The sequence below is a fragment of the Melospiza georgiana genome, chromosome 5 (genome assembly GCF_028018845.1).
Source record: "Melospiza georgiana isolate bMelGeo1 chromosome 5, bMelGeo1.pri, whole genome shotgun sequence".
Taxonomy (NCBI): domain Eukaryota; kingdom Metazoa; phylum Chordata; class Aves; order Passeriformes; family Passerellidae; genus Melospiza; species Melospiza georgiana.
The window spans coordinates 13968330-13987982 of NC_080434.1; the positions used below are offsets into that span (position 1 = coordinate 13968330).

At 38.5% G+C, this 19653-nt stretch overlaps 1 protein-coding gene across 1 annotated transcript in view; it reads right to left on the reverse strand.

Annotated features, from left to right (window-relative positions):
- Positions 1 to 536: 536 nt before the first annotated feature.
- LOC131083596 (probable RNA-binding protein 46) overlaps positions 537 to 19653 on the reverse strand; it is a 28086-nt gene continuing 8969 nt past the window's right edge. Inside the window, exons 3-7 of the mRNA XM_058024425.1 lie at positions 10683 to 10844; positions 6624 to 7091; positions 4676 to 5458; positions 1998 to 2057; positions 537 to 643 (exon numbers count right to left, since the gene is read on the reverse strand). Coding sequence (XP_057880408.1) covers positions 618 to 643; positions 1998 to 2057; positions 4676 to 5458; positions 6624 to 7091; positions 10683 to 10844 — 1499 coding nt within the window. The 3' untranslated portion in view covers positions 537 to 617. The remainder of the gene's footprint in view (positions 644 to 1997; positions 2058 to 4675; positions 5459 to 6623; positions 7092 to 10682; positions 10845 to 19653) is intronic.

A 19653-nucleotide genomic window follows, 5' to 3' on the forward strand; every position in this document is an offset into this window, starting at 1 on the left:
ATTGAACCTTAGTGCTACAACTACAGCAATGTAGCCTGATGGTACAGTCATGTAAAGTCCTTCAAAATACCAGTTTTCCATCAATGTACTGCTAGAGAGATGCAAAAATTTTATTAGACATGTTCTTCCTATCAAATTTTGCATCAAGTTAATGGAAGCAAACTTGCAGATGGTGTTTAAGTCTCATATTATGCAGGTTTATGATTGCTAGAATGGTGTTCATTGTTCTGTTGGTGGGATTTTTTACGATTTGCTTAAGATTTATTACATACAATAGAAGCTGAAAAAATTCTGTGTGAAAATACAAGAATAGGAATTGTGGCAAATTGTTTCAACACTAAATATAAATTACTGCTGTATAGGCTATTACAGGTAATAAAAATCTTTAAAACAAATTATATTTCAAAACCCAAATTTAATCAAACTAACCAAAACAATTTAACATTCAATTTCACTAATCTTTAAATTGAAATGCTTAATACACATGCTTTGAAGAATTATTCATCAATAAACATGGAATGTGAATTTCCAGTAATTATGTATCAGTGGGGTGTTCTTTTTCTTTTCATTACAAGATCCAAAGCAATAAATTCCAAACTCCTCTTCTTCAGGGATATTCAAACCAAGTAGGGTGTACAGTTGGCTGTGGAAAGAGAGGGGAGGGGGGAAAAGTGACTTTGATTTCAGGAAACATATTGCATTATCAGTTTCAAGATAGACTTAATAGTGAAGATAAAGGTACAATGAAAGCATTCAGAGTCTTATACCAATACTGTGCTCTTCCCTTTCCTCTGCAGCACTAACACTAACTCAAAATAATTAAGAAACTGTTTAGTCAAACGCTCAAAGGGTTTTTGTTCCTGAGAGCTTTATAGTTTTAAGAGACCCCATTCTTCAGGACTGAATGCATTTTCTCCCCATATACACACACACGCACACTTTTAAGTGAACTAAAATAATAACCCTTTGTTTCACCTTCACTGAGTGCAAAATATTAATGCAGACAAGTGCAGATTAGGTCATTGTTCTGAGCTATATTAGCTACGTACATTACACATGCCAGAGCAGCTGTCATTCATATTGCATATTTACCATATTTAGGTCAGAGTCTACACTCAGCTAAGCACCAAGTTCTGCCTGATGTACTCTGCACAGACAAAACCCAAATTCACTGTGATCATCAGTGCAGTAGAAGAAAACATGTTAATTATATCCTGCTTTGAAGTGACTGACTCTACGGAAGGCAGGTAAGTTATTTCACAGATAAAGTCAGTCCAACACTGTTGTGTCTGTCTAACTTAATTCTTTTCCAAGTTCTCTTACACAGACTAAGATTTCCAAAATCTATGTTCCCTGCCCGTTAGCAGCAGCTGAAAAATAACTGAACCTTTGGGAAATGTTTTGTGTGCCTGGGATTAGAAACTTCCAGCAGTAAAGTTAACACACATCCATTAATCCACATTAAATGGATTTAATGCCATTTTCAAACTGCCTTGTAAGCTTTCAAAAACCATTCTCACAGCACTCCAAAAAAAAAAATAGGGAGGTCTCAGAAGTGACAGATATACATACTTAAATTCATCCACAATAGCATATTAAAAAAAAAAGTCAGAGGCGACAACAGTCTCTTTTACATGAAACTGTGTACCACTTTTGTACATAAACTTATGTACCACTTTTGTTCATAAATTTAAACCCAAGCTGGAAAGGCAAATAATTAAGAAATAACTGAAAAAATAACTCAAGAGTCATTTTAGGAATAAAAGCCATAACCTTCTTTGTGCTGCACAACCAACAAGACCACCAGACTGTGTGATCCATCAGCAGGTATAGGAGAGGTATGGTCTCCTTTGGAAAAAGCAACAGAGAATCTCTGCAAGCCACTTTAGAGCTGTGTCTGTGAGGAAAGTACAACTTCTCTAACAAATTGTGCAGCTAAGACAATGTCTCTCAGAGGGTAAAAAGCCACAATGAACAATCCTGAGAGGTTTACTCACCTTTACTATCCCACCATGCTGCATTCAGGGACAGCAATGTTATATATGCTTGCTCAGGGGCTGTAAGAAAAACCATTATGTGTAAGTCATCTGATAAACATTTCAGACTTCTAAATTCATACTGTTAAAAAATTTCTTATACTACATTCTGAGCTTTTTTAAAGATCACAAAAAACTTCCAAACCATGAATTACCACTTATCATCTCTATTTGTTAAACAAAGCCAGCAACTTCTGTATTCTTTCCAAACATGCTACCATTTGTGGCTGTTGACTGTTCCCTGACAGAACAGTTTTCTGCTGTCAGGGAACTATCATGTTTTCTAAAAACTATCTTTTTCAAAATATTCAGGTGACACCAAGTGGTTAGTTGTTGTAGTGCTGTCTGCTCAGGTCTGCTGTGTACCAGTACTATATAATACTTGGTAAAAATCAAGTATTCTGTAATGTGTGAAAGGAAATACAGAAATACATACCACAAAAAGAAAAATTTAAAAAAGCCAGAATGCCTTGAGATTATTAATCAAAGCAGCCCTTTCTCATTTACTTACCTTAGAACATCTATATTCTTTAAAAAGAAAAGTAACAGCAAAACCCAACCTCCTGTACACATCATCAAAAATTAAGTGGCCAAAAAATTAGGCTCCTGTAAGAGAAGTTACTTACCAAAAAGAATTAGCCCCCTACATCATCTTTGTACACTCATGTTTATAGTAAGTCGCTTCCAAGAAACACACTCAGACTTTTCTCAAATCACTGCTAGTTATCAAAAAACCCACCCCAGACAAAACCCCCAAACCCCAAAGAAAAACCATAACCCATACATCCATCAGCAGCATCATTCAACACTTCCATGAGAAGAAGGACTCTTGTCACATCTAGCAAATCATCTTTACCTGCAGATTTTCTTTCAACACAGAATATATATTGAACTGGAACAGAGACAACTTCTTTAGATTAGATTGGGAAAGGAAATTGTACTTCTAGACTCCCTAAGGCTATGTTTCAGCATCACAACAATGCCAAATCAAAAAGGGTTTTTTTAATCAAAGATGTGTATCTTTCAAAAGTCAGCTTTGTACACGTTTGCAACAAATCAGGGTTCTGCATACTCTTTGCAGGCCCCAAATCTTCACAAACCAGAATGCACAGAGGCCATCAAAAGAAAAAGTGTTATTCAAAGATAACATGACAGCACTACTAGCACTAGGCCATTAAGCAGACAGCTGTAAAAAGCAAACCTGGTATTTGGGAATTCTGCTAAACACAAACTCACATTAACTGTGATTGTATGGCACAATCAAGTGCTAAAAAGCTTTAGAAATCTATTAATTTAAATCCACTTTAAAACATTTTCCCTACAGTTAAAATTTGTAATTATAACTGAGGAGATAAAAATCTCAACACATACTTTCTTCATTTTTTTAAATGGTCTGTGTCAGGATTTGCCCACAGCTGTGAATAATCACTCCTAATCTAACTTTAATTGTTCCCTTGATTCTTTCCCACAGAAGTACAGGAGAGAAAATAACTTTAGGTAATGAAAGAAGCAAACTGGGCAGGTACATATGGTCAAGAACAAAACCTGCAACTGTCCTTATTCTTCTTTCAAGAAGAGCCTCACATCACTATTTTGTGTTAAGTACCCTTTTTATCTTTGTGTTTAGGATTACATGGGTTATAAAGGTGTGGCCCTAATTTTCCTAGCTAGAAAAATATGGAAACAGACACTCAACTAATCAAATGCTGTATGTACAAAACCTGACACAGATACTTAGTCACTTATTATTCAAAATCACTTTGTCCATCTGAAAGCATCACCTTCTAGAAGTGTTCCAATAATGTAAACCAACTGCTGCTGAAGTGGACACAATGTATAAGGCTTTGTGCTTCAGAGCTTCTTCTTCCTCTAAGACCTTTTGGCCACACCAAATCCAAAACCAAGGAGAAGAAAGAATGTAAGCAAGAAGAAAAACCTTGTTTACATTTTAGTCGCGCATTGCCAAAAAGAAAGGCATCACAGCCAAGCCTGAAATAAGTCTGCTATGAACTCATCCAAAGGAGCAAAGGAGAAACCTCACCACAGCCTACATTCATCTCAAGAGACTTGAAGAACAAGTGTTAAGTAGCAGTATGAGGAAGAGAAGAATGGTAACACTATTTTAACAGTGTACTGCAATCACTTTTCCAATTCACCAAAATTAGAGCAGGTGAGGGAAAAAACCCAACCAAAGAAAAAAAAATCCCACCCCCCTGCCCAATTTTATAATGGAAAAACTTTCCTCTTCTAGTAGTTGCATTCTGATTTTTAAAAAATGTAACATATATAAATGAAGATGCTAGAACACAGACTTTCAAAAAAATTTTCAGCACTGTAATCATCTCACAGATGACCTTAAACCTAAGTTACTTACATGTCATCTAATTCTTCCTTATGCATCATTCCAGTAGATGAACGTAAGCAAAAATTAGCCTGGCACTGGACTGTTTAGATACTTTGAGTGTTTTCTCAGTGCTTTCATCTAATGGTCCAGACTCAACTAACACAGGAACCAAGCCTTCTGCAGACTACTTTATACAAAACACACCTGTGCACCAAGATATGTATGCCAGGGACCATTTAAAAGTAACTTTTCTAGCTCCAGTTCTTCATATATAATCAAAAATATTTATGCTTACCTAGATGTAAAAGTGTGAACTGTGCTGCCAATTCCTTTGCATCTTCTACTGTTGTACAGAGTTTTTCTGGCATGAAATAACTCTGGGAATCGTCTGCAATACTAGAAATGAGCACCTTGTACACCAAGAGTATTTTCCCATCCTGACTTGTGGTTGAATACAAGCAATATTCTGGTGGTGCCCAGCTATTTTTATGGCAAAAATAATCCAGATGCATTACTGCAGAACTGAAGTGACTCAGCTTTAAAGAATACATGCTAATTGGAGTAAGCTTTATTCCTGGAAAAATGGGATATGTACTTCTTTCAACTTCAGGAGGGCTTGGACTGTGCTGACCATTCAGACGGACTGAAAGACTTGCTGGTTTCCCCAAGGATTTCTGAGTACCATCTTCTTTGTTAGGAAACCCTAAGAGGTTTTCAGAGCTGGGACTTATCTGACCATTAAAATGCTGCTTCCAAGAACTTTCTTTGTTAACTGGCTTTGCCAGGGTTACCTCAATGCTAGCTCCATCAATGCACTTTCCATTCATTATAGACATAGCAGCAACTGCATCTTCACGGTGGAAAAAATGAACAAAAGCATAGTCCCTCAACTTCTTCACACGTTCAACTACTCCTGGCTTGAACTTGTTGAATTCAGCTTTGATCTTGTCCTCTGTAGTAGATATCATTAGATTTCTCACATACAAGACTTTGACTCTCTGCATAGTTTCTTCATCAACTACTTTCTCAGGATCTGCCCAGTCTACTTGAATAGTATGACCCCAGGGCTGGAATGTTCCTACAGCAAAGAAGCATTATATAAATAAGAAACATGCAAAGGAAAGCAGAATCATTCTTATCACCTATCTCTACAAAAAGAAAACATGATGCATACCACTAGAAACTGGGTTTTGTTGCCTATATCTACTAAATTTATCTGAAATTGTTAAAGTAAATGAGACTCTGCAAAAATGACAAGTGCTCTGTTACTTTGGGTTCATTAAACACCATAAGCTGTCAAAACAAAGACTTTGTGACATGCACATAGAGACACACAAAAGGAGACCAAAAGTAACGGATTTAAAAAGCCACTAAGCACAGCCTCTTCAATAAAACTACTACTTTAAAAAGCATGGGCAACACTTGGAAATAGTAATGTAAATGTACAGCTTCAGCACAACCCTTACTCTATGTTGCAGCAGATGCCAGAAAACTAAAAGAAAATAAACCAAATATGCTTTGTTACTCATGTCAACCCATCATTTCGTGTATCATAGTGGTTATTTCTCCATTCAGTGATCTGGAGGTATTTCACCCACCACTTTGCAGATATATAGATACATTAAACATACCAATTACATGTTGAATATATTCCATATTATTACAAGTATTATATAGTATTAGGATACTTGTAATATATTTGATATTTTGTATAGTGTATATACTTTTGCATATTTATTTTCTCTCTTTTTCTGTCAAAATTATTTTCTAGTAAAATACTAAAGACCTACCTTTTTTAAAATATGAAACATTCATGTATTTCATAGTGATGAAAAAAACATTACTCATGACAACCCACAGAAAATACGAGGCACATTCAAGGCATTATCCTTTCTGAGCTCACTTTTAAGAGAATTTGAATGCAGAGCCTTGTGCATGTGCATGAATGTGTGCCCATGCAAACACATACTGGCATAAACACCTAAATTACATTAAACTGATGTATATTTTTTAATTGTCAGAACTACCTAAATTATAGCTTCTTTAAAAAAAAAGCTTAAAAAACCCCACAACTACAAAACGTAGAAAATAAACTCATCCTAAGCCAAAAAGCAATACTGCAGTTTTGTAACTCTCAAAACACCTTACAAAATGGAAAACAGATATGATGCACCATGTCATCCCCCCCAATGTGGAAATAGATACTCTCCATAAAAACTCAGTTTAATTGCAAACAGGTTTACCTGGGATTAGTCGTCTTCTAGCCATTGCAGCTGCTCTGTGAGATTCATATTCTACAAAGGCAAAGCCACGATTTTTAGTTTTGTCAGTGGCATTTGGATAAACAATGACATCCACCACTCCTTCTGTAACTTTTTTCATTTCATTCAGTATTTCTTCTTTCTTCTTATCTTTAGGGATTGCTCCAATAAACAGTCTGCAGTTGTCCAAGCTTACGCAGACACCGATAAACTTCCCTGGACGGATTTCATAATTGTTAAGAATCTTGATGGCCAGCTGGGCTTCCTCCTTAGTGGTGTACATGACAAAAGCATAGCCTCGGTTCTCCCCACTGAACTCCATCATCAGTCTGAGCTCATAGATCTTCCCAGCTCTCTCAAAAACAGGAACCAGCTCATCTTCATACATATCACGTGGAATCTTACCCACAAAAACTTCACAGCCACGAGGTGGTGGAGGACCTTCCCAACCTTAAAATAAATTGTCCAACAGCAACCTTAGTAAAAATGTACATTTCCCCCATATCCACTTTGAATGTGGGAGTTATTTATTTTTGGTCTCAGCAGAAAACCAGCACATTCTATTATGTCTTATTTATTTTATGTTTCGATTTTTAAAAATGAGAGAAACCCAAAGTTTGCATTTCTTTAAATTCCATCTTCTAGGCTTTTTTCCAATGTAATCTGTATGACAACACACTGAATGTGTTTATCAAAAACACTGACAGGTTTACCGAGAATCTCTACTTCAATAATTTTATGCCCCTTACACTTTTATTTCAGTTATTAATAAAACTGATATACCTAAGAAAGATACCTAGGTAAGAACTTCAGTTTTATTTTCTACTACAATGCCTTAAAGTTACAAAATGTTTCTCTGCACCTCTTGCCCCATATTTTTATAAATTTTACTAAGGTCCCCATTGCAGCACTTTTTTTTCCTCCTTGACATCATTCAAAAACTCCAAACATTTTTCTCCCACCTTCATTCATCCAATAAAATGAGACTCCCTAAGAAAAGCAGGATACAGAGCCAAACTTTCTGCAACAGCCAAAAATATGGAACACTTTTACTCTAGAAACAGACCACAGTTTTCACAGGCAGTAGTGGATGATAGGAAAAAAAGAAGCAAAAACAAAATTCCACAGAACAAATCAGTCTCTGCTTGACACCCAAAAGCTGCAGAACATGTGTGCTTCTCTCCTTAAGCCAAGGACATTAAAATATTCTTTCATATCTCTGCCATACATACTGAAAATATGTTCAAGAGATAATGTAAAGGTGTATTTATGCATTTAATATTATGGAGTTATGGTCTTCAAACGCAGCACTCCATTTTCCCAAAATAATAATAAAAAATTTAAAACGTTTGTTTGGCTTTGTTTCTTTTTTTTTTAATTAGACAACTCCGGTAGAAGGTTCAAAGGCAGACACTCAAATCATGACTAAAAGCTTTTTCTAAAAGTTTGGTGAGGAAGGTTTTCTACAGGAGAAAAAGCAAGGAGTACAAAGATGGTAGAAAAAACTATACTAGTGTGAAATGCATAATGAGGCAAGGTGAAAAAATAATTACTCTCACCAAGTTAAGACAAGAAGATAATTAAATAATGTACTTTGGTTTGAAGTTCAGAATAAATTCATATTTAGATTATTTTGTAATTAACACTTTTTCCTTAATGTATTGTCAGAGAGTCTGTAATTTACTTTTGAAAAAAATTAACAGAATTGAAATATTTTTGCCTTCTCACAAAATCATTTTGCATCTATAAACCATACAGAAAGAACTACATGGTGCACAGGGAAGCTCCCAAGGCATCAGAACTGACATGCATTTTGGAGTCACACTCCATGACCTAGCTAGGAAAAAGCCTGGCTCTGTTCCACACAGCATTCCAGATTTTTATCATTTTCACCTTTATAAATATCTCTGACCACCCGAGCTGAGGTCTGACTGGACATGGCAGCTAACACCATTTGCAGGCCAGTACTGCCATCACTCACATCGTGCCAGTCCCTTCCCACATAAAAACAAAAAACAACTGTACAACATTTAGGAGCTCCATGACGATGGCAACTGCACACCCCAGTAGAGCAAAAACTGTGCAGGAGTAATGAAATTAAATAACAATCTATTTATTTATTAACTAGATAAACTTTTACCATCCTTCTCAGCCCAGTAACTGATTGAACAGTGATTCTCAATAAGCAAAAGCCAGTTACCACACAAAAATCCCCCTTTCATTTTAAAGCTGCATACTAACCCAGCAGTACAGCACATTACTGCCAACTGGAATTAGCCTCTGACTCCTGACTTAAAAAAACAAAAACTGGTCTGTGCCACAGCTGCTGTGAGGGACATGTACTTAGCAGAGCACACATGGAAAGTCAGTCAAAAGCATTCCCACAAGTAGCAGACAGAGCTTCCTTGACCAGGTACTTGATTCACTGCTGCACAAGAGAAAATGGGACTCCTATTTTTGCAGCAGCTCAATCAACATTAGACATAATCCTCCTACTGTTAGTGTCCATGTCATCTTAAACTTCCATGTAATTCTAATGACTCACATGCCTAGTGACATCACTGGGTCCACTGCTTAGATGGCAGCAGACATAAAACTATGAAAATTCACTTTCAGCTTTTTTTTTTTTAAACACTGTACAGAGACATTTTTCATAAGTGGCATACACTAAAAAAGAACTGTATCAGGTAAAAACCTGTAAATTTTTAGGGCAATTTTCAGCCACATCTGCTGAGAATAGAGCTGACAGGGAGACTATCCTTTGACAGCAACACAACCTTATAGAAATCACATCCTAAACAAGGAAAATTCATACTGAAACCCTTCATTTATAAAGGGACTGCCATTTTCTACAAGCCATCTCAAACATCTAAGCCTCACCTGGCCCACAGCCATTTATAGTAACTCACAGTAATTGCCCACTTAAAAAAAATGCATTTTCAATGTCCTATGAAAATACATTAAGATTTGAAGAAAAGATATATGCCTATATATGCCTAACATCAATGATTGATGGAAGAGGTACCTTGTCAAACCCATCTAGTTTCAGAATATATTAATAAAATTAACTTTGCTAAACAAACACACTGAATACTGTCTAATGTTCTAATTAAAAGACATTATTAAGTAAAAGATGTATAATAATTTAAGAACAGGCTGAAGTTAGAGATGTCCTGCAGTTCTTTTTCCAGTGCCATTTTCAAGAGTTTCACAGGGCTTCCTTTTGCTATTTTATATAGGCTTAGTAAAACTACAGACAAGATGTAAAACAGAAAAACCCAGAGAAATAATTTTGAATTAATTTCCAATTTTAATGCAGCTCTAACTTAAACTCCATACAGCAATGAGTAAATAAAGTCCATGCTTATGAGCATAACTTATAAAGACCACAAGTGAGAATGAACTGAAAGAGCAGCACAAAAATTTTCCTTCTTTCTGCTTATCTAAGTGCATAATCTGATTCAGAAAGAAGAGTTATTGTATTCCATATCATACAACCAGGCTTAGTAGCAAAATTCTTGTACACTGCTGATGTCAGCAACAGTGGAAAAATTATTCAAAATAAAAGAAATATTTTATCATCATCTCTGAAACAAAATGAGTTAATCTTCACTGGTGCTCTCTCAGAGAACAAAAGTCAAAAAAAAATGCTTTGGCCAATGCAAGTGGTGAGGTGTAAGAGAAGACAATAAGTAGGTTAGGCCTCTGTCACCAACTTGTTGTTCCCTTCTATGTCCCTAAATGTTTCGAAGCATGTTCTCAGTCATATGGAACACACTGGGCTTTGTGAACTCCACATCTGTTTGCTACCTGCCAATTTAAGGTAGTTTTAAAGGTGTGATTTTTAAGTCCACCAAAAGCAAATGTTCCACACAGTCTAGCTCAAGAGATCTTAAATTGTTGAAAATTGTAAAACACACCAGGACCCTTCCGATACGTGTCGAGTTTCTTAGACTGCTTCCTTAAGCTTCTACCACTGGTCACTGTCAAGACACACAACATGAGGCTCCACCAATCTTCAGTCTCAAAAGAAGTGCTTACCTGGTGGAGGACCACCGAATTTTCTTTGCCCATTTTGCTGAACCATGCTGTATCCAGTCTTCTCCATGAGGGCAAGTAAAGCTGCCCCATTTTGAGCACCGCTTCGGATCTTGCCACATCCGTTTGCTGCAGCTTTACTCTCCTCATGCATATCTGCAACAGCTTCAACAGAATAGCACAAATATTCCAATTCAGCAAATGCTGAGTGGTTATGTGCATACAGAAGCTACCAAAATACAGAAAACCACTCATGCTATACTTGCCTATTCACTGTAACTTTGTTTAGCATGAAGCTTCAATCCTACACCCAGCCACTATCTCCTGGGTACTTGCTTTCAGCTCATTGTTCTGTAGCTGGGACAATCTGGACCTTTACCCAGCGACAGAAATATGTCATGTAATCGATTATTACACGATCTGTGCTCAAACTCTCTTAAGTGCTATCACACCTAGCACAACTATTTTTAAGAACGCTGCCCTTCAAGTAGAAGAATGAATTCTTTCATAAAATACGTCATCACAGTTGTGTAAGGGACCAAAAAGCTACTCGAGGTGACAAGTTCCAGTTTCTTATTATAAGAATTCTTATTACAAGAATGCCAACTATTTCAAAATTGTATTTTAGTATTGATACACTGGAGGAACGCCTCAAATCCATGCCAAGTCACTATAAAGAAGTAAAAGAATTCATGAACATAAATAATTCTGTTAATACCAATATATAATAAAATTAGGCAGAACAGTCTGGCAAAACTAAAGATTTGAAATAATCCTGCCTCTGGAATCACTGTTCTCATGACTTTATCCATTTTCACAATTTCAAAAACTAAACCTTATCAATATGGTTGCTGCTGCCCTATCTCCTATTTCTCTGGCATGCCAAGGTCTCACCCAACAGCTTTAGGTTTCTGTCACCCAAGTGATGAAAACAATCACACCACTTGGCAATTACCAATTTTACTAGTCAAGCCAATAAAAAAATCTCAAGTCAGATGTTTCTTTCATTGCCTCTTTTAACTTCTTATTTACTCTTTTCCCAAAATTGTCTGCCCTAAGGTCTGCTTAGGCGAGCAATCTTTTTCATCACTTCAATCCTTTGTCCAAATGCAATTTCCAAGTGCTATGCCACTTCTCGAGAAATGCTGCCCAAAACAGCATCACCAGAAAAATAAAGGTTCCACTGTCTGTTCTTCAGTGCCCCTTACACTTTCAGCTTTCTTCATCTGCAGGCTCAGACTCCAAAAGACAATGTCCTGAGACATCAGCAGTTTAGATTTTATAGGAAAAAAATTTAAAAACAGCTTAAAGCTCACACAAACATTTTTTAACAACCCAGTACTATTTGCTCAACAAAACTGAAGTTTTTAAATATATTGTAGACCAAATTTATGGAGTGATGAAGTGCCTGTTCCCCTACTACATTTATGGATGTTGTGCAATGATATTACTATTGAGAGGTGGGGCTGCAGCTTATTCTCCCCCTCATGCCCCAGCTTTAACATTTCAAATGTGCTTTAAATCAATGTCATTACTTTTAAGTGGATTTTTTCATAACAGCCTTCACATGACAGACCTCACAAATCCTTCAATTAGAACAGTGTTAACAGTTATATTTCCCACCCTAGGAAAAAAATACTTTTGGTGGGGATATAATTTTTTGTCTTTTCATCAAGCTAGTATTCACTTCGGGGAAGGAATCCAAGCAAGTAACCACTCTCAAGAAGTTTAAATTGTATCTGTCACAGGGCACTAAAAAAGCCAAATTTTTAACAAAACTCCTGGCTTCATCAAAAGTAGATTCCAGAAAACAGCAGGGCAGAGCACAAAAAAAAAAAAAAAAATTTAAAAATCCCCCACAAGCACAAGCAAAAAACAGTGTCCCATCTCCTTTCAGCAAGTGAATTACACTTACTGTGTTTCACAGCCTACAAGCTGCACAGTGATTCCGTAATTAGGAAACCTTTCGGCAGCTTCAGGCCTAACAAGGTATGGAGATGACAACGAAGCTGGAGCGAGGGGGAGGCAAACTGATTTACTGATTTTCCCTTTGTCGTCGTTATCTGCAAGGGCAGCACCGCGGGAGCTCAAAGGAGCCAAGCGGCCCCGAGGAGCTGCCAGAGGCCCATGCAGAAGCAAACCAACCTCGGGCACGCCTGGGGCACAAAAGCCAAGGACGCGAGGAGGCACGGCTGCATGTGGGACACTAACGGAAGACAATAAACTCAAAACACACACGCACACCCCACAATGCCCCCCGGAATCTCTCTGCGCTACTCCCGCCGACTCGCACTTTCTCTACACCGCTTCACCCTCATCGCGCTGCCTCCGCCTTTCCCCACGGCACGGCAAGGACCCGAACCCACCACTATCGCCAGGCAGACGAGGCCAGGGCATGACTCCCCGCTGTCCCGTCGGGAGCCGAACGCCACAGAGCGCTGCCCGGCTGCCGGCGCTGTCACCGCCTCATGCGCCCGGCCCCGCGGGCACGCATGGGGTTTCCCTCGCTCTCAACCCGCTTGGCCAATCAGCGGGCGCGGAGGGCGGGCACGGACACAATTGACAGGCGGCGCCAGCCAATAGCAGCGGGGAAAACGTGCCCGGCACGCGAGAGCTCTTTAAAGCGGGCGACGGTTGGGCGAAGATGGGGGGATGTGTCCGGCGCGCGCGCGCCGCAGCCGCCGCTGGAGCCGTTGGGACGGCGCGCGCCGCTCCCGCCCTCAGGGCGGGCACGCGGCGCCGCCTCACGGCCCGGCGTGCCATTCCCGCTCCATGGCGAACGGGGCCGGGTCGTGAGCGCGCCCTTAACGTTTTCAGAACCTGGCTGGTATATCTTTTTTTGTGTCCTGAGGATTTTATCTACTCCGAAGTGGCATATTTGGGCCTTTAGGATGTGATCTGGCATGCACTCGTTCTTTAGGGAGTGTTTAGTCTTGTTCACGTTCGTGTTGATAAGTAATACCAAAGTGAAGTATCGCTGAATTAAAAAAGGAAGAAACCTCTGGAAAAGCCAAATCTAGCCTTGGAAAAGACCTCTGGAAAAGCCACATCTAGCCTATGAACCAGCACCATCATGTCCACTTGACCGTGGCACTAAGTGTTGCATCCCGTCTTGCACAGGGATGGTGTTGATGACCTCCCTGGACATTGTATTCCATTCCAATATTTGATCCCTTCTGTGAGGAAATCCTTCCTAATGTCCAACCTAAATCTTCCCTGGGTGCAGCTTGAGGCTACCTTCTCTTGTCCTGTCTCTGGTTGCCTGGGAGAAGACGTGTCTGGTTTCAATCCCTGTTGGCTCAGTTAATGTTTCAGTCTCTTGGAAATGAGCCTCATGAGCCTCACAACAACTGCAGCCGCTCCAAGCAAGTTGGGTTGGAGGACCTGCAGTTCTGGCCCTGCTCTTGAACTCCCATCACAACTCCTTAGGGCTCACGTAGCAGAGCACACATCAAATGTACCAGGGTTAATATGGTTTGTCGGATTAGCTTGCAAGTTCTTCAAGTTGTTATCATAATGTTGTGGCCTCTTTCCCCCATTTAGCAAATTAAAGTCTTTAAAAACCAATATGCTTTCACCAAAAACTTCTCCCCCTCCCTTTTCCTAAGGTTTACATGCTCAACTGCACTTATTACTAAGGCAGAGAATCCCTGAAATTTTACCTTCAGGACATGCAAATTCATCTTTATTATGAATATGTTCTGGAGCATTTAGCAATCTCACTTTAAATCTGAACTGCCACAGAATTGCCACATTGTCATATTTGACATTTAGTCATTTGAGTTTGCTTAATTTTCAAAGAGAATGCATGTTGTGCTTTTATTAATAATGGCATGTTACACTAATTGTGTAATTTACAGATGGTATGTCTCCCTTTAAAAGTTCTGAATGGCAAACATACCAAAGCTATTACCTTCAAGATTAAATTTCACCACCTTTTCATTTGAGGTGCCTGTTTGGTTATTTTCTCCCCCTACATCTAAATAAGCCACAAAGCCTCTCTTAGGAATCAGTTTGGGGTATATTAAGTCAAATGTCAAATTTGTGACATTTTGACTGCAGCTGTGTGTCCCTGTTACCTTAGAGACTGCTCAATCCCTGGCTGAAAACTCCATGTGTCTCAGCTGTTATTGGTGGTGGGAAATACTGAAGGAATGCAGGCAATCTCTTTTAGATGAAAAAAGAAGATAAACACCAAACCCACGATTCCTCAGCATTTTCTTTGTATTTCATAGAAGTGACACCTTACTGAATAAGTTGCCATGTACTGCCATTTCTGGAGTACAGCAGAAGGTCTCAAGGAAAACACACAAATTTGCAATCAGGTTTTTCACTTTAAGGCATGAATAAAAGAGAATGTAAAAATCACTGAAAAGTATTCCATGTTTATAATCTCTTATTAAACATCAAAGGTGAACATAGGAGCTAAAGACCCCTCCCTTATGAAAGAAATTAATGATCCTTTTCTTCCTCTGTTCCCCATGTGCTAGTTGGGTATCAGAGTTCTCACTGCACCCTTGCCCACAGGTGTGAGCTGCTTTTCTTTGATGATCTGACTGTTCACTATAATTAGGCTTTACTAAGGACAACTGTTTATAACCTGTATTTTTCTTGGATTTTGCTGTGACTCATAATAAAATCTGAGCTGAATATTTGAACTCTTTTTCTTAGTAAGACATAATTTACAGGGGAATGTAATATTTTTTACTAAATTAAAAACTATATCAGATAACATCAGGTCTTCAGAAGAGATTTTACACAACTGAAAGTTTTATTCACTTGTTTTTCCTTTTATGAAAGGATGGGAAAAAAGAACCAGGCCCAAAACATGTTTTAGTATTTATCACAGCATTTTTTTTTATTCCTCTATTGAATCAGTACCTTAGGACATAGCTGTTTAACTTTCAAACCTGATAAACAGAAACTTATTGTAGGATTATTGTACAAGAATTACAGCATAATTTACCATTTTATTATTATTGCAAATAATATACTGTTTGCCCCAAAGCTTTATACAGTTCCTTTTAACACTGAGTTTGTTTCCTCACTAATGTCTAGTTGAAACTCTCACGAATCTGATGGATGAGGAATAAGGGCAGAGTCTTGCCAAGATTATGACATAGATTCCTTTGGCTAGATTTGAAAATGTGAAAGAGGTCTTTTTCTTACACATTTTATTTTATAGCACTGCACCAGACAGTGCTTTTCCTTCTAAGTTATTTTAGGTAGCTGTAACACAGAAATCCTTGATATTTAACTTCTGTTTTATTGGAATGCTAGCAAGTCCCACCATATATATTCCTGGAGTGGGTTATTACTGCAGTTGTAATATACTTTAATAGAAGCATTAGATTTTTTTTTTTGTCAGAGTAAATTTTACTATGGCCTGGAGCAGAAAAAGAGGGTATGTAGTATTTCTCTGCACTCTGACAGGTTTGATATGTAGGTAGGAGAAAAGGAACCAGACATCCTTTGAAGTTTAGACAAAGGTCTCTGTAGAAAACCTAGACATAATATGATTGTAAATCTAATTATAGTAAACTGTCTGGAAAGACTTCATTTCAGTCAATCAGTCCATTTTATTTTGGGTTTCACTTTATCAAGCACTGCAGTGCTTGTTTATTGGGATCCTCCTAACAAGGCATCCTAGTGCCTAAAGGGTCTTTTTTCTTGAAAAACACGTTTTTTCTCATTCAGCTTTCTACCTTAAAAAGTTGGAATATTTTTTAATAATAAAATTACAAGATCTAATATTGCTGAAATGAGCATCTGGAGGGGGGAACAGAATATCAATTGTAGAAAAAAAGTAATACAGATTTCCTTTTTTGGTAAACCACTTCAAGACACATGCCACATGATTTTAACACGCAATGTTAAAGAATATACAATGAAGATGAAAAAATGGATCCTGGAGCAAGTTTTTTCTTCACTTTGATAAGTACAAATGTCAACAATTGCACTGATGTAAACTGAATTAAATCAACTTTAACCAATATTGCTGAATGTGGAGTGATGTAAAATGTGCATTAACAAAGTGTATCAAATCTCTTGTCTTGTTTTTCCCCTCATTATGTCCAGAACCATTGCTTTCTGTTTTTTCTAAACACTTGGGCCCTTCACAACAAAAGCCATGCCTTTATCACTGAGCAAAATGGCACTTTTCTGGCAATACAGCTAAGCCTGAGAGGGAAGGAGCAGAAGGGAACTGCTGAAAAAGTAACCACAAAGAGTTGGTAGAAAAAGTGGTGAATGTCAGGAAAGTGAAGTGAGGAAAGGACAGGAAGCAGGGAAGGGCCAAGGGAGACACAGAAAATCCTGTCCTACAGTGCTGTGGTCTTTTGATGTTCCACCATCACAGAATGCTTTCCAGTCTGCTTTTTAAGCAGATGTTTCAAAAGCATTCTGAAACAAAGATATATCCTCTTCACCTCTGTGGAGGAGGAATTGAAGAGGATTGTCAAGGAAATGGCTACTGCCTCAACAAGCTTAAAACTAGAGTTTTCTTCAGAGAAAGATGTGAAACACAAAGAACTACAAAGCAGGCTTCCTTCTTCACACCACTGGTGTCTCAGTCCTCACCGAAGGGATTGGAAAGTTCAGACACAGTTCCCTGCTCAATGTTTTATTTCTCTGAAAATATTGCATGGCAGTTTCTGTGAAAATCTTAGAGCACATCTCATCACTGAAATTAAATAGGTGTTAAACTGTAAAGTCTTTGGTCATACTGGATCTAACCTAGACATTAGGTGGAAGTTTATCAGGGAGTCTGAAGACTTTTATATCACATTAGCTTTTGAATACTAAATAATTATGGAAATAAATTACATTGAGTGCAACAGTGGACAACAAGATTTCATTGTACTTTTCCTAAATTTAAATATTTAAAATGTCTCTTGACTAATTTGAAAAGTGGAAAGAGTTCAGCGTTTCTTTAGGTTGCTCATACTTGGCTTTGAATTCCTGCTTATACTGAGAATCCTAAAAGGCATTGATATATCCAATTCACATTTTCTAAATTTGCAGTCCAGCTGCTGTGAGCTGCTAGGTAGTTTTTAAGTCAGGAAACTCTGGACTGTCAATACCAATTGTAGTTGAACAACTTACAGTGCTTCTGTGTAATTTTCTTTGTTAGAGATATAGTGGTCTGCTTGGAGACACAATTAAGAAAGCCTGAAGCAATGTTAGCTGTCATTTTGGGTGTTTCTTTCATTTATATATATACACATTTTTATATATTTGTCTCCTACACACACACAGAATACCACAATTTGTCTTTAAGGTTTCTTATGGTATTAAGTAGAGCTAACAGAATGATTTTTAAATGCTTTTCTGTATCTAGCTATTGCCTGTCCTACAAAACCTAGTGACTCAACCAAAACTGCGGTGAAAAACCCCAAGAATCACTAACTACATCTTGGGCTATTATATGCTATAGTAATACCTATAGTACTAACTATAAAATCAGTGTTATGCAGCTTAACTGTTCCTTCCCGATTTCTGGTTAGATGGTACAGCAGTGAAACAGGAATTCAAAACCAACCTTCCTAGACCTACTGAGAAATTATATCGACTTAGTAAATATCTCTCTTACTCGTTCTTTAAATGCGGGTTCCACAGTTAACTTCTCAATTTGCTGGAGACGGTGCATTTTCCTGATTCTTAAGAGAGCCACTAGGTGGGAGTGTGTTATCTTAAAAGGCGCTTGGTCAGCCGCGGCAGTTGTCCTTTTGGAGGAGCTCCGCTCCTCTTTCCCTGGCAGCCGGGAGATGCTGCGACTCTCTTCACACCTCTTCAAGTTGGTGGTGATCAATTTGCCATTTTTCGACGCTCGTCTCCACACTGGACGCTGGGGAGACGCGGCCTGCCTCGCTGCACCTCTGGCCCGGCAAAGGCAGGCAAGGCAATGAGCTGGGGCAAGCAAAGGCAAAGACTTCATAGAATCACAGAGAATCCTGAGTTGGAAGGGACCCACAAGGATCATTGATTCCAACTCCTGGCCCTGCACAGGACACCCCAAGAGTCACACCCTGTGCCCGAGAGCATCATCCAAACGCCTCTTGAACTCTGCCAGGTTTGGTGCTGTGACCGCTGCCCTGGGGAGCTGTTCCAGTGCCCAACCACCCTCTGGTGAAGAACCTTTTCCTAATGCCCAACCCAAACCTCCCCTGACACAGCTTCAGGCCATTCCCTCAGGTCCTGTCACTGGTCAGCACAGAGGAGAGATCTCTGTGTCTGCCCCACCTTGACCACTCACAATGAAGCTATAGATCACAGAGAGATCTCCCCTCAGTCTCTTCTTTAGGCCAGCCTAAGTGACCTCAGCCGCTCCTTATATGACTTCCCCTCCAGATCCTTGACCATCTTCCTGGCCCTTCTTTGGACACTCTGTAATAATACTACAAGTGCCATGCTTCAAAAAGTCTGTCTCATATCCAGACAAAGAACACAAGCTAATTATGTAGAAAACCCCAAGGACCCTGGGGAAAATAGATTCAGAGGATCACCTCGCTAACATAAAAGCTAATAATAACATTTTTTTAAAAACCTTTGTTAAAATATATTAAAAGCCAGGCATTTGACAGAGATGGAACTGAAAGGTAAAGAAAAGGTCTTTTGAGGAATTAGGCTATAGGAAAAAAAAAGGTTGTAGCAATATTCAACACAAAAGTGATAGAGCAGTTTTCAAAGTAGGCTAGTTCTTTTTTTAAAAGAACAGAGCCTCCCATTAGTTCTAAACTGAGAATACAATAAAAGGTACTTTAGCACAGATGAGTAAATTCCAAGTAATGACTGAAGGATGTGTGTGTTCAGCTTTAAAGACCCAGGATGATACTGTTGGACTAAGAAGTGTAATGGGGAGTAAATTTTGGAGGGCAGCCATGGTACTAGATGGTGCCAAATGAGCTGTTTCCCAAAGTACAACTTTGTGGAAACAGCAAAAACTCTGATTTTCACATCAGGAATATCTGAGCTG